The sequence below is a fragment of the Mesoplodon densirostris genome, chromosome 5 (genome assembly GCF_025265405.1).
Source record: "Mesoplodon densirostris isolate mMesDen1 chromosome 5, mMesDen1 primary haplotype, whole genome shotgun sequence".
NCBI lineage: Eukaryota > Metazoa > Chordata > Mammalia > Artiodactyla > Ziphiidae > Mesoplodon > Mesoplodon densirostris.
In genome coordinates this window covers 105,767,166-105,781,181 of record NC_082665.1, presented here as the reverse complement: position 1 = coordinate 105,781,181, position 14,016 = coordinate 105,767,166, and the positions used below count along the sequence as shown (strand labels likewise).

General features: G+C 41.3%; 1 protein-coding gene across 1 annotated transcript in view; it reads left to right on the top strand.

Moving 5' to 3' along the window:
* MCF2L2 (MCF.2 cell line derived transforming sequence-like 2) overlaps positions 1–14,016 on the top strand; it is a 242,370-nt gene that overhangs the window by 29,819 nt on the left and 198,535 nt on the right. Inside the window, 2 exon segments of the mRNA XM_060099191.1 lie at positions 1,191–1,274; positions 11,371–11,485. Coding sequence (XP_059955174.1) covers positions 1,191–1,274; positions 11,371–11,485 — 199 coding nt within the window.

Below are 14,016 nucleotides of genomic sequence, written 5' to 3'. Positions count from 1 at the left end.
ACCCCTTAGGAGACTTTCAGAAAGCAAATATAGGCAAGGTCTTTCCAGAGTGATGAATGTAACTAGTGTTTACTTAGCACCTACTATGTACATCTCCATATGCATCGTCTCCTGCAACCTTTACACCAAAGCTGAGAAGTGGAAACCAAGGCTCTGGGAGGAGGTTCCCAAATATTACTTTCTGATTGATCAATATTAGAATATCACATTAACCTGGCTCCATGCCAAAACAATAGGTGATACCTGTTTCGCATCAGCGTACAAGGCTATTTGGTTTGTACCTTAATCTAACCTGATGTTTAACTGCTGTAGAAACAATAACTAGTTCATTTTTTGAGGTTCCCTGGCAAATAGTTAAATGAGGATAATAATATTGTAGGCAGAGGGAACATGAAAATGCCTTCCCCTTCCCAGCCCAGGCTAAGAGGTGCCACTCAGTCTTCTTCCCCTCTCTTTAGTACCCTTTCCCCAAATGGATAGAATGCAAACCTTAGTGCTTATAAATCACTCGTGGTTAGAGGACATTTGCAGGTTTGTGCTTGAAAGGTTTGAATTTTTGCTTTGGGAACCTGTAACCTTTTATTCAGTAAGGAGCGTCTTTATTTAGCAAAATGGAGTGTGCTTCGTTAAACATGTTTGTCAGTGGGAAGAGGCTCCTTGAAGTATTCTGGAAGGGGAAAAAAAGGAATGGAGGTGACTAAGAGAAAGACAAAAAGGCAGAAAGTGAGGGAAGGAATAAAAACAAAAGAACCTTCATAAGTCCCAGATTGATTTTCTGACCCAGTTTGAGATGACTCTGGTAACTTACATTGTGTGTGTTTAAAATGTCCTTCTGCAGACTCAAAGGAATGGGCAGACCTCTAAGCACTTCCCTTGGTAATGAGACCATCCCAGCAGGTTTACTGTGAAGCTACTGAAGCTTAAGCTTCAGGGCCTCTTCCTTGCACTGACCACTCCCAGAACCTTGGGAGAGGCACTAGAAATGTCCCGTGCTCATGTGTATAAGTGTTAAACCACACAAAACCCAGATCCATCCCTGCTTCAGGAATTGAGTTCTCAAGAGAATAATGTGCCCATAACCATATCTTGGTAAGTTCCAGACTTCCCTAGTAGTGGAACTTCCCTTTCTTCCTTTAAATTCTCTTTATAATTTGCAAGGATTTAACCTACTTTGTGTTTTATTTGTGCAGATGAAATTATGCAGCAGGAAATCAGGCCCTTGGTGGCAGTGGATATAATTGAACAACTTCACAGACAATTTGCCATTCTTTCAGGTAAGGGGCAAATTCGTTTGCATTTCTAGATTTTGTTGGGAGGTCTTGCTGGGAGGGCCCAGCCTCTTGAACTTGATTAACATTATGCTCAAGTCTCAGTCATCCCTTAAGCCTCACCCAGGACTAGAATGAACTGAGGAATATTGAGCGGGAGGAGGGTGGCATCTCATAGATGTTACTTCTTTTGCTGTTGGGTGAAATTTGATCTTTCCCAAGGGAGTACATTTCTTTGAGGTTGTAAAGAACAGAGCTGAAAAGATTTTGAGGAAGGAAAAAGAAATAACTACTGACATTAGCTGTCACCATGATGTTCTTCCAATATTCTTGTTGGATGTTCTACCAAGATCCAACCTTAAGAGAGTCTTGGTTTTAAGGGCTCATGAACAGTGCTGAGGTTATTTGTTCTCTGAGAGATTTGTCTTTTACTCTTAGCTCTTATGGATCTAATTTTAATACATTGATTTCCATTAAGCATTTGATTGGGAATAAAGAGAGGCTAATATTAATCAAAAGCTAGAAATCTTCTGAGCCTAGGCATAGCCCTGAAAAGTTGCCATTACTAGAATACTATTCTTTTTTATTCCCTTAGCCCAGGGTGACATGACTTTAATTACTGAAACTGGAGGTATAGACCAAACCCTAAATTATAGTTAGACCTTTCTTGGAAGCATGGGGTAGTGAGTGTAGATGTCCTCAGCACATATCACAGAGGAATAAGATGGCAAGTCACTCCCTCCTTTTACATCTGTTCTGAAAAAAGCAACAAAGTCATCTTAGTTGTATCACAGAGAGAATGTGTAGTTGATATCAATTTTACTCTACCCTATGAGATGTAAAAAAAAAGTCACATTACTTTCTCTAAATCTTATTTAGTCTGCCGCAAACTCCTCATACTACTGAGTTGGAGAGAAATGCAATCTCCATTATTAGGATACCTCTCTCCATCTCAGAGTTATATCCTAGGTGGGGGCATCTTACACAATGCAGAACCTTCTGGGGAATTCTCTGATCTTGCCTTCACATTGGTCATTGCTCAGATACTCACTGAAAGCTCCGTAAATACAGGGTTCTCATATTAAAAATTTCTGCCTGTATTGCTAATGCTTAGAACAGGGGCCAGAACATAATACATGCTGAGGTTGAAATTATCCAAGTCCTCCTGCTTTGTCCTGTGAGGCTCCCCACATCCCCTGTCTAGGCACCACTGTCTCGACCCTAGTGGGAGTGCCTAGCCAGCCTCCTGCAGGTGAAGTGTCATTCCCACAGTGAGCCTAGGATAGTGCACAAGAAAAGGCAGCATGGGAAACTGTCTCTGGGTTTCTGGCAACTGCTGCTATGGCCCTATGTCACAGAAGGCCCAAGGCCAGCATGCATGAAGGTCTGGAATGGATGATGGGGTGGGTTGGGTGGATTCCTATAGTCTTACACCAAAACTCTAATGCCTCAACTCGTAACATGATTCTGGCATATAAGATTGCACAATAACTCATCTGGGGGAGAAATCCATTGACTGATTGATACATTTATATATCCAAAGTTATCTCTTTGAGTAATATTGAGGCATTTCTTTCTATGCTTATTTCTTAGAGGCAGTATAGTGAAAATCATAAACTGGTGCCAGACAGCTCTAGATATGGGTTTAGATTCTGCTATTGACTAGCTATATCATGTTGGGTAATTTACTTGTCTAAGCTTCACTTTCCTCACTTGTGTAATGAATGGGATCATCATAATTTTGAGGATTAAAGACATAATGTATGAAAAATGCTTAGTGTTGCAACTGCCAACTAAATGTTCTTTTTTCCTGATATATTTCAATCCATAAAAATGTTTATTTTAATCCATAAAAATGTTATTTTGTGAACCATCTAGGTTCATATTTCAACACAATTTGTTTTTTAAAGTATATAACTGAAAAATAATTTTCAGTATGACAGCATTTTTATAAGGGAACAAAACCATACAGTGATATAGTGTATAATGCCACAGTTAAGTCAGGAATAGAGGTAATTTTCACTGTTTAATGCAGAACATAGAACTGAAAACTCACACTGGACCAAGAGGACACCTCTGCTTTAGGAAAGGCAGTTTGTGGCAAAGACAATGCTTTCATTCCTGAGCTTCTTTTGTCAGCTTGTTGCCTCAAGTTTGACCTTCTTATGAGAGGGAAGCATGGATTAGCTGTGATAGCATTTGCAGCACTACAAGTCAGGAATATTATCAGCAGCCATGGGGTTCTCCGAGTCAGTACTTTTTTGGAATCAGCAGTCCTGCTTTTCATCTTTAACTGTCCCTCTTCACCTGGCAGAGGCAGCAAATGTCAGCAACAAGGCTGTCGTGGGGGCCTGTGTAGTTGTAGTTGTAAAACAGAAATCTCTGCAATTAGGTCTTTTCCCATGGCTGTGGCAGTCCAGCTGTGGCATCTGCTCTGAGTCACAGCAGTTTTCCTTGTCCTGATTCAGACAAGCAGGGTGAAGATGTTCTAGCTGCAGACTTTTCTATAGATTCCACTGAGATCTGGAGAGAGCCAGAGGCCCCATCAGCCAGGCATGCTGGGAAAGAGAGGATGGAACCTTTTTCTCAGTGAAGCCCCAGGTGCCTGGTCTGCTGTGTTTTGTGAGTGTGCTCTCCTGGCTGGTGGAAGAACAGGGCTCATTGCATGATGCCTGACCCAGATTTGTGGCCAGATGGTTTGAAGCCTCTGGATGGCGAGGACAGTGAGCAGGACCATCAGCAGGAATTCGATAGTGACCAGGGCTAGGGTATCTGGCGGCTCTGACCTTGGAAGACAACTTGAATGTTCCCAACGAACTTGGGATATTTCTAAGTTCATGGCTTAGCTAGGAAACAAGAGAATATAATCAGGTTAGTGTGATGAAAACACTCTAGGCTTTGGACTCAGACCATCTAGGTTCATATTTCAACACAATTAGTAGGTTGCTCTAAACAGGGTTTCTCATCTGTAAAGTGGGTTGTTTTAAGGATAGTGCTTAGCATAGTATCTGGCTACAAGAGAACTTAGCCTATAGGACATGTCTGTTTGTTTTCTAAGTATATAACAAGAGATCTGGAGGTAGAAATTCTTGGTATTTGATGAGTGGCTCAACAACATTTAGGCTGGCATCTTTGTGATTCTCTTGATGTTTCTCTTGTTTTTAAAGTCTTGACCCCAAGATGGTTACTACAGCTCCAGACATCAAGTCTGTGTCCAAAGCAGGAAGAAGGAAAAGGAGCAGTGATGGTTTCTTCTGTTCCTTTTACCAAGAGAGCAGTAACTTTCCTAGAAGTTCTTGGTAGACTTCTGCTTATGTCTCATTCCAGAACTATGTGATGTAGCCATTCCTAGCAGCAAGGGAGTCTGAGAAGGCAAACGTTTAGCTTTTTAACCACCACAGTAGAAGGTGGTCAGGGAAGAGGGAGGTTGGGAATAAATTAGCCATTTACCAGTGTCTGCCATAATGCCTTTCCTTTAATTATGTGGAATTATCCTTTTATTTTTCTTTTAATGGTTATTTTCCCTCCTGGAATTACTGCCTGAATTTCTCTCTCTTTCTGTCTCTCTCTCTGTCTCTGACTCTGTCTCTCTCAACACCTTTAATCCTTTTAGAAATAATTAATAGTGAAGGCATGAAGTACTCTTAGGCTTGTGGAGTCTGACATCTGCCAGCATTTGCACAACAATGGAGCCCAGGTTTGGTAGAGGTGGAGTTCCTGGGGGCAAGTGGGAAGTTCTCACCTGAAACAATGGAGAATGTCAAACCAAGGAAGTGAGCACAGTTAAAACAGGTATCTAAGTCAGAGATGACAGACTTGAGCTCACCTCCTCTCAAGAAAACACCAAAATCACAGCTAACCGCTGAACAACCATCAACAAAAAAGACTGGAACCTGCTAAGTGAGGGATGGAGCTCGTAACTTGGCACCTAGGGAATGAGAACCACTGCTAGAAGGTCTAGAGCAGTGCTGTTTAATAGAAATATAATGTGACCCACATATGTACTTTTTTTTTTTTTTTTTTGCCGTACGTGGGCCTCTCACTGTTGTGGCCTCTCCCGTTGCGGAGCACAGGCTCCGGACGCGCAGGCTCAGCGGCCATGGCTCACGGGCCCAGCCACTCCGCGGCATGTGGGATCTTCCCGGACCGGGGCACGAACCCATGTGCCCTGCATCGGCAGGCGGACTCTCAACCACTGTGCCACCAGGGAAGCCCCCACATATGTACTTTTAAATTTTGTGGTAACCATATTAAGAAGGCAAAAAGGAACACAGGAAATTAATTTTATTTATTTATTTATTTATTTATTTTGAGCATTAAACATTTATTTAATATTTTCAAAATTATTTAATTACATTAGGAAAGAATAAGTAGGATAAAGAGGCAGATGTGGGATTATAGAATGCATCATTATATGCACATATAATGAAAAATTATTGGACATATATAACATATACCCAAGCATTAGCAGAAGTTATCTATGGCCAGTTTATATTGTTCCTTACTCATTTCCATATTTAGTTTTCTTCACAATAATAATTTTAATCCCTTTTAAAATAATAGCAGGAGGAAGCACTCTCTGAAGGCTTACACACTTCAGTAATGTGTTTTTTAGGTTAGGCCGATGTCAGTTACAACAAATTCCCAGCCCCCTGACTCATAATTATTTTATTTATTTATCTTTTTTAGGAAAACAATTTTAATAATTTTATTTAACCCGGTATAGCTAAAATATTGTTCCAACATATGATCAATATTCAAAATTATTAATGAGGTAATTTACTTCTTTGTACTAAGTCTTGGAAATCTGTTGATAGTTTGTATTTTCCACTTACAGCACACCTCAGTTTGGACTGGTCACATGTCAAGGGCTCAGCAGCCACATGTGTCTAGTGACTATTGTATTGGGCAGTACAGGCTACAGAAATGATTCTCAATCACGTTGGACCAAATGCCTCTTTTTTTTTTTTTTTATAAAGTTATTTATTTATTTTTGGCTGCATTGGGTCTTCGTTGCTGCGCGGGCTTTCTCTAGTTGCGACCAGCGGGGGTTACTCTTTGTTGTGGTGCGCAGGCTTCTCATTGTGGTAGCTTCTTTTGTTGCGGAGCATGGGCTCTAGGCACGCATGGGCTTCAGTAGTTGTGGCACGTGGGCTTCAGTAGTTGTGGCTCACGGTCTCTAGAGAGCAGGCTCAGTAGTTGTGGCACATGGGCTTAGTTGCTCCGCAGCATGTGGTATCTTCCTGGACCAGGGATCGAACCTGTGTCCCCTGCATTGGCAGGCAGATTCTTAACCACTGCACCACCAGGGAAGTCCCAAATGCCTCTTTTTTTATAACAAATAATTTGTATTGCCCCTCACCATCCTGAAATGAAATGTATAGATACTGTAGTAATCTGCATTAGTTAGGGTGGGATAAAGAGCTATAACAAATAGACTCTGAAGTGTATGTATAGTGGCTCAAATGAACACAGTAGAAATTTAGTTCTTACTCTTGAAACAGTCCAGCATGTATATTCAGCATGTATGTATGGTCAGCAGACAACTTTTCTTCACGTTCATGAATGAAGCCTCCTTTCACTTTGTGACTCTTACTGATATTATCCATTTTGTGTCTTTCTTATTAGCTGCATCCAGGAAGCAGACAGGGAAAGATAGCATACCACTTCTTAAAAACCTCAGCTCAGTAAGAGTACACACCACATTCCATTGACTTGAACCCAGCTCAGTCATGTGGATACACTTAACTGCAAAGGAAGCTGGGAAATGTAGTTTAGCTGTGTGCCCAGAGGGTGAACAGCTACCCCCTACTTATTTATGCATATACTTAAAAAAAATTAAAAAATTAAATGTAAAGGAGAGTTATAATGTGAAGGAGAAAGAAAAGGAAACAATAGTAAAATAATATGTATTTCAATATGTATTTCCAGCTATTCTAGAAAAAATAATGAAGTAGTCAGGTGCTTGCCCCTGTACATGGAGTCACCATGAATGTAGCAGGTGCAAATGCTGGGATGTGGTATGGGTGACCAGACATCCTGAGTGGCCTTACTGTAGTAGTTTTCTAAAATAGTAAACAATTGTTGACAAAGTTCTGAACAAGGTGATAAAGTATTATCTTCTGTCAATTTATAGGGTTGTTGCAATTTCTGGAAAACTCAGTATATTTTGGAACCCTTTAAAAATATTTTATGATTTGTGACAGCATGGGTGGACCTTGAGGGCATTATGCTACGGGAAATAAGTCAGACAGAGAAAGACAAATACTTTATGATCTTACCTAGATGTGGAACCTAAAAACTGAGCTCATAGGAGCAGAGAACAGGTTGGTGGTTATCAAAGGTGGGTGTGGAGTGGGGAAAATGGGTAAAGGTGGTTAAAAGGTACAAACTTCCAGATATAAAATAAATAAGTTCTGGGGATATAATGTATAGCATGGTGGCTGTAGTTAATAATACTGTATATTTGAAAATTGCCAAGAGAGTAGATCTTAAAAGTTTTCACCACAAGAAAAAAATTTGTAACTATGTGACGTGCTGGATGTTAACTAAAATCAATTTTGTACACCTTAGACCAATACAATGTTGTATGTCAATTATATCTCAATAAAACTGGAAAAATATTTTTAAACACTTTATGGTTGTATGTAAAACAAAGAGTCTAGGATCAGATATATAAATGTATTTTTTAACATGCTGAGTTTCTGGTAAGACATCCAGAAATCAAACAAGATGTGAGACAATTCTTTATTACATAGGTCAGATTATTTAGTATCCCAGGCCCTGAGATTTCCCAGGTGCCTCCCAGTGAGTGGTGCTCCCATTTTCCCAGCTAAAGTCAGTTCTTCTGGGGAAGAGAAAGGGAAAATAGACACTGGGAGGCAAATAGCAGTAACCACTTCACTCTCTCTCCCACTGTTGCTCTTCACCATCTTCCTGTAGGATTTCCCAATGTTCCAAATTCTCCTCTAAATGATGCAAGTCTTTATGCCAGCCAACACCCAGATCCTTACGGGAATGGTCTTATGTACCCCAAGCACTTGCTAGTGTTTTCTGCAGTAAAGCTAGGATTTAATGTATAGGTAGAAATAATACCAGGAGGAGTGATGTTTATTTTATTAAGTCACCATTGTACAATACTTACTTCCAAGGAGTCTGGTTTTCTTTACCTTCCTTGAATAGGGCTTCTTTGCACAGTCTTTCTTCCTTTTGCATTTCCACGTTTCCTCACAAGGTGGCACTGAATGCCTTGTTGTGGATGGAGGCTCAGCTTTGTTTCCTTGGTGCTTCTGTCTCTAAGACTAACAGACTAAAGTTCAACAGCACGTGGTGTCCCCAGTTAACCTCGGGCCTCTCTGGTGTTCAGTATCAGTATTAACCAAGATACGAGAAAACTCTACCCATCTTTCTCCATTTAGGCATGAATACCTTTCATTATAGTTAATGAAAAGGTTAAATCATGAAATGGTATAATCATATCCTTATGAATATTTTACAGTGTTTTGGTTCCTTGAAATATTTTAGCCATTCTCTGGGCAAATATTGTTTGTGCAATTAGTACAGGGTTACAGTGCATCTAAATTAGCCTTACCCCAGATGTAACTTTTCTTAATTCACATTTCTCTGAAGCTTCCTATGATTGTGAAACTAGAAAGAGGAAGAATATTTATTAGTTGAAAACGGATAGTATCCTGATCTAAATTGTTTTCAGTCAACATAACGAGGCAACTCAATCTTGTCAAACAACTAATCTTCAGGTATCTTTTTTTTTAATTTAAAATAAGTATACAGGATTTAAGAGGCATTTCCTGGAGAAGAATGACTGGTCATCCAGACAAATATCACAGTGATTGGTCTCTGAAAGCCCAAGACTCACATTGACAATACTTACAAGAGACTTGTATAGAAAAACCACAATGCTGACTTACTCTTGACATGATACAAATACTCGTGTTTGCTCAGTAGCGCATTCTCTCCCTTGAAACAAATTTACATGGAACAGCAGAGTATAAGCAGAAGATACCAGGTGTGGACTCAGAGCAGCAGAGTGGATTGGATGATCCTAATGGCGGTGTCATCAGGTAGACTGGAGACATGGCCTGGATACTCGAGGTTGTGGGCCAGGACCCTCTCTCCTTAGGATAGCTGCCTGCCTTTGCTTCTCTGAGTCTCCCTTTTCCGTAGTTTCTTCATTGATCCCACACCCTCAGTAATCATGCAGTCCTCATTAAACCACACACTGCACTGATGCCTCTTTCATTAGATATGTGGAATACGTGCGGCCATTTGCAGTTAACTTCACTTGGGAGCCGTGTTCCACTGAAAGTAGCCTCCCTCCACGGGCGTAGCCTGGAAGGTGCTCCCAGCACTTCAGCTCATGTCCCTCTGCCTAGGGTGCAAGTGCTCCAACTTTCTTAGTCCTCGCTGCCTTAGCAGCTCAGTCATTTTTTCACGGCCCTTTTTGGCCAAAAGCAATGCCTAACAGTCAAAATAACTTAAGTCTATATGTCCTGACAACTTAGTAGCTGTTTGAAAAAATAAATACACACAGTTGAAAGAAAAAGTAATATTTAACTTTCATTCTTAGAGAACCACAGTTATCTCAAACCTTGGAATTAGTCTAGACATCGCCACCTGCATTTCCTGTTCCACATTGATTTTCATACTGCACTTGCTGTTTGTTTTTGTTTGTTTGTTTGTTTGTTTTCCTGCGGGACACGGGCCTCTCACTGTTGTGGCCTCTCCGTTGCGGAGCACAGGCTCTGGACGCTCAGACTTAGCGGCCATGGCTCACGGACCTAACCGCTCCGCGGCATGTGGGATCTTCCCAGACCGGGGCACGAACCCATGTCCCCTTCATCGGCAGGCGGACTCTCAACCACTGCGCCACCAGGGAAGCCCTGCACTTGCTTTTTATCCTAGCAGCCACCAAACCCCCAACTTCCCAAAGATGCAATGCCATTCAAAAGAATACCGCACAGTTTAATATTGAAATTCCAAACTACCTCAGGCGAGTAGCAAGCAAGGCATCTGACACATGCCAATTATTGCTGTTTTCCCCCAGATTTAAAATATTCATGGTGGTTTTGTGAGTTCACTGTGGTTCCCTGTTTGGGAACCATGGAGCTGGAACATAGTCATGTGGGTATGTCCAGGGACAAAGAGATTGAGAAATATCATCTGTTTAATATAATCTGGTGGCCTCTGCTCCAATGACTTAAATATTTGAATATTAATTTTACACTTCTCACAAGGATGTCTTATATTCCCTTGTAAGAGTTACTGAAGGGCAGCTGATTATTGCCTCCTTGCAAGAATAATAACCGTAATAATGGTTACCATTTATTGAGCACCTATATAATAATAAACACTCTGCTAAAGTGCTTTTCATATATGTTCTCACTTAATCCTCACAGTACCTTTTGAGGTAGGTACAGGTAATATGCCTATGACATAGATAAATATGTATATATAAGGAAACTTGTATTTAAGTGTCTTGCTTAAAATCACATAGAGATTAAGTGGTAAAGCAGAATTTGAACAAGCCTGTCTGATTTTAGAGCCAACTCTCTCTCTCTCTATTTTTTTTTTTGTTTTTGTTTTTTTTTTTGGCCACGCCGTGCTGCATGCAGGATCTTAGTTCCCTGACCAGGGAGTGAACCTTTGTCCCCTGCAGTGGAAGTGCAGAGTCCTAACCACTGGACCGCCAGGGAACTCCCTACAGCTAGCTCTCTTAACCACCATGCTCTTTCACCTTTGATATTTACTAACTACAAAAGTAAAGAGCAATATTATGTATCTGTGTTGGCATTATTTACTATTCTACCTATGCTAAAAATATTTAAATCAGTGTTATCTTTTATACAGTAACTATCTTCAAAGGATTCAAAAATTGAATTCTCACAACACCCCTGAGTAAGCATGAAGGAGAGAGACTTGTTCGAAATAGTTCAGTGTCAACCTTCCCTCATTCTGCTCTGAAATAATATAGACAGAAAAGGGGGTGGCCGATGCACATCTCGATGTTAATTGAAGTTTCTTACCTGCAGAGGTGTGATGTGAAACATTTTGCTAACATCTTGACCACCTGTTTTTGTTGCAGGAGGCCGAGGGAAAGATGGTGCCCCCATCATCACTTTTCCAGAGTTTGTGGGGTTTAAACACATCCCAGACGAGGACTTTCTGAATGTCATGACCTACCTCACCAGCGTCCCCAGGTGAGCTGAACACAGTGCTCTGCTGCCTTCCTTGTCACTGGCTTTGTCCTGAATTTCCCATGTGGAAGGGCTGGGGTGAGATGGAATCTTCCCTGAGCAGAGCTCACACTGGCATATAACTTAGTGAGTTTTGCTTATCCATCAGTCACAGACAAGGGATGTGGAAAGAGACTAGAAAACAAAGTTACACGAGTATCGGTTTTGATTATGGTGTGCACATACGCAGTACTTAATAAACATTGTTGAGTGAATGAAAAATTGATTGAATCGCTAATGCTGCTCTTGTTCCTTCAGGTTCATTGCTCTAGATTAAGGTGATTCTGGCTTCCTGGGGCCTGTCGTCTCAGACACCTGGCCGCTGCTCAGGGAGGTCAAGCCATGTTAAGAGTTATTTATCTCCCTCAAATAAGGAATTCAGGGGTAGATTTTATAGTTGTCATTGTCAGATGGAGAAACTAAGTCACAGAGCAAGGAAACTAAAAGTCCAGGAACAAAAACTGTGCCTAAAGCTGAGACCAAAACAGAGATGTTTTTGGGCATCTGCTACTTCCACCTCTCTGGCCCAGGTCTCACATATTTATGCCACTTAAGTCAATAAATAGCCAGATCTCCAAGGGATGGAATGTGGTACAGAGTTCATATTGGTGACAAACATTTTATTGACATAGATGGAGCTGGGCGTGGAGTCCAAACCCAGTTCTCCCAGAAAGCAGACTTGGCCAGGAAAGGCCCTACCCTCCTTGGGTCTGTATTGCTTAGGATACTGTCTGTTACTTAACTGCTTTGTGGTTAGGAGTCTACACAACAGCCAGGGATGTGCTGTTTTGCTTGCTTTCCATCTGCCTCATATGATTTAGAGGTAAACACCAGCTCTGTGATTGAAAGGCCACCTGGAGTCTGATCCCACCTGCAGAGATTAGGAAGTTGATTAGTTTGCTTTAACCAAACCCACTCTTTTTTGGTTTTTTTGTTTTTGTTTTTTTTTACCCTTCTTACTTCTTCAGAGAAAGCTATGGATTTATTTTTAATGTACTTCTTCAAAATTCAGTACTTACATTTCACCATTTCCCCTGTTCTCTGCCTCTGATCCTGGAATATTGTATGCATTATGCAGACACGAGAGGATTTGGGCTTTGTTGGTTTGAGGGAAGGATGCTGTATATTTCTGGGTTTTGCTTACATGGTTCTGTCTACAGGAACGCCTTTGCCACCCTTCTAGGCCTGGCTAATACCTGCACAATCGTCAGCCCTTAGTCTGATCTCATTTCTTCAAGGAAACTTGCCCTGACCCCACTTCTGCTCTCCCAGGCTCTTTATTTCCACAGAACCCTCAGTGTACCCCTTGTATGATGCCACAGTATATGGAAATTATTTCTGCTTCTTCCATTAAACTGTGAACTAGTGAAGAGTAGGGGCCAATGCTTTTTTCCCCCTTATTTTCTTTTTTTTTATTCCTAGCCCAGCACATAGTAGGTTCTCAAGAAGTGATGTTGGTGGAATTTCCAGTTCTGATATAATTCATCTCAATCAAAGCGTATTTGTTATAGGGTGAGAAGCGGGACACTGCCAGATAGAGGGGAACCCCACTCCTCACTCCTGCCTTTTCCTCCCAGGGTTATAGGGAGTTGAACTTGGTCTCCCTCTTTGGCTCAATTGCCTCCCAAAACATTGACCTATCCTTCTGTGAGGAGCAGCAAGGAAGAAGGTGAGCAGGGAGGTGGGTAATGGGTGGAAGTGCCTTCTCCCCATTCTCATTATATTTGTTTTAAACTTACTGTCTAATTTTACTGAATCCCTGGATGCAGTCATGTGCTAAATGAAAAGTGTCATTTTCATCTTGTCCTTGCAGCCTTTTCTGAGTCATGCTGAGGACTGGACATTGAGTGCCATGTGACCCAGTGTAGAGAGAAGCATCGAGGGGTAGAAACTCTATCTCACAGGCAAAAAAGATAAGAAAAATCAAGAGGCTACTGTTCAGGCCTGTTTTCCCTTTTCTGCTCTATGCTTCTTGTATAATTTCTTGTGAACTAGGGAGTATTTTCCTTTCCTAGAATGCAGTTTGTCTCTTGAGAGAGAGTAGCTGTCTGACCAGTTATTCCTCTTTCCTCTTCCCGGCATTTGCTCCTACTTGCTCACTGCCCCACCCCTTGTTACTTTCAACATAAAACAGAGACAACGGGTAAGAAGGTCTGAAAGGAGAATTTGACCTGAACTTTGCTTCCCAGTTTCCACTTCAGTTTCCAAAGAATGAAACCACTCCTGTTCCTTTTATGATTCCTATTCATCACAATTTGCATCTTCCTAAATGTTTCAGTGGTTACCAGGCACCAGAGCTTTCCCCAGATTGCACAGTGTTTTATAGGCAGGTGGAATGACCTACAACAACAAGGAAGAACTGACACACTAGAAGAGGAGAATGGCAGGAGACTCAGCGCAGGGAAAGGAAAGCTCGATGCGCGAAATGAACAAGGATCTCTCATTGTGGCTGGGTTGGGTGAGTGCAGTAAGGCTTCCCACAGTAGCTCATTTTT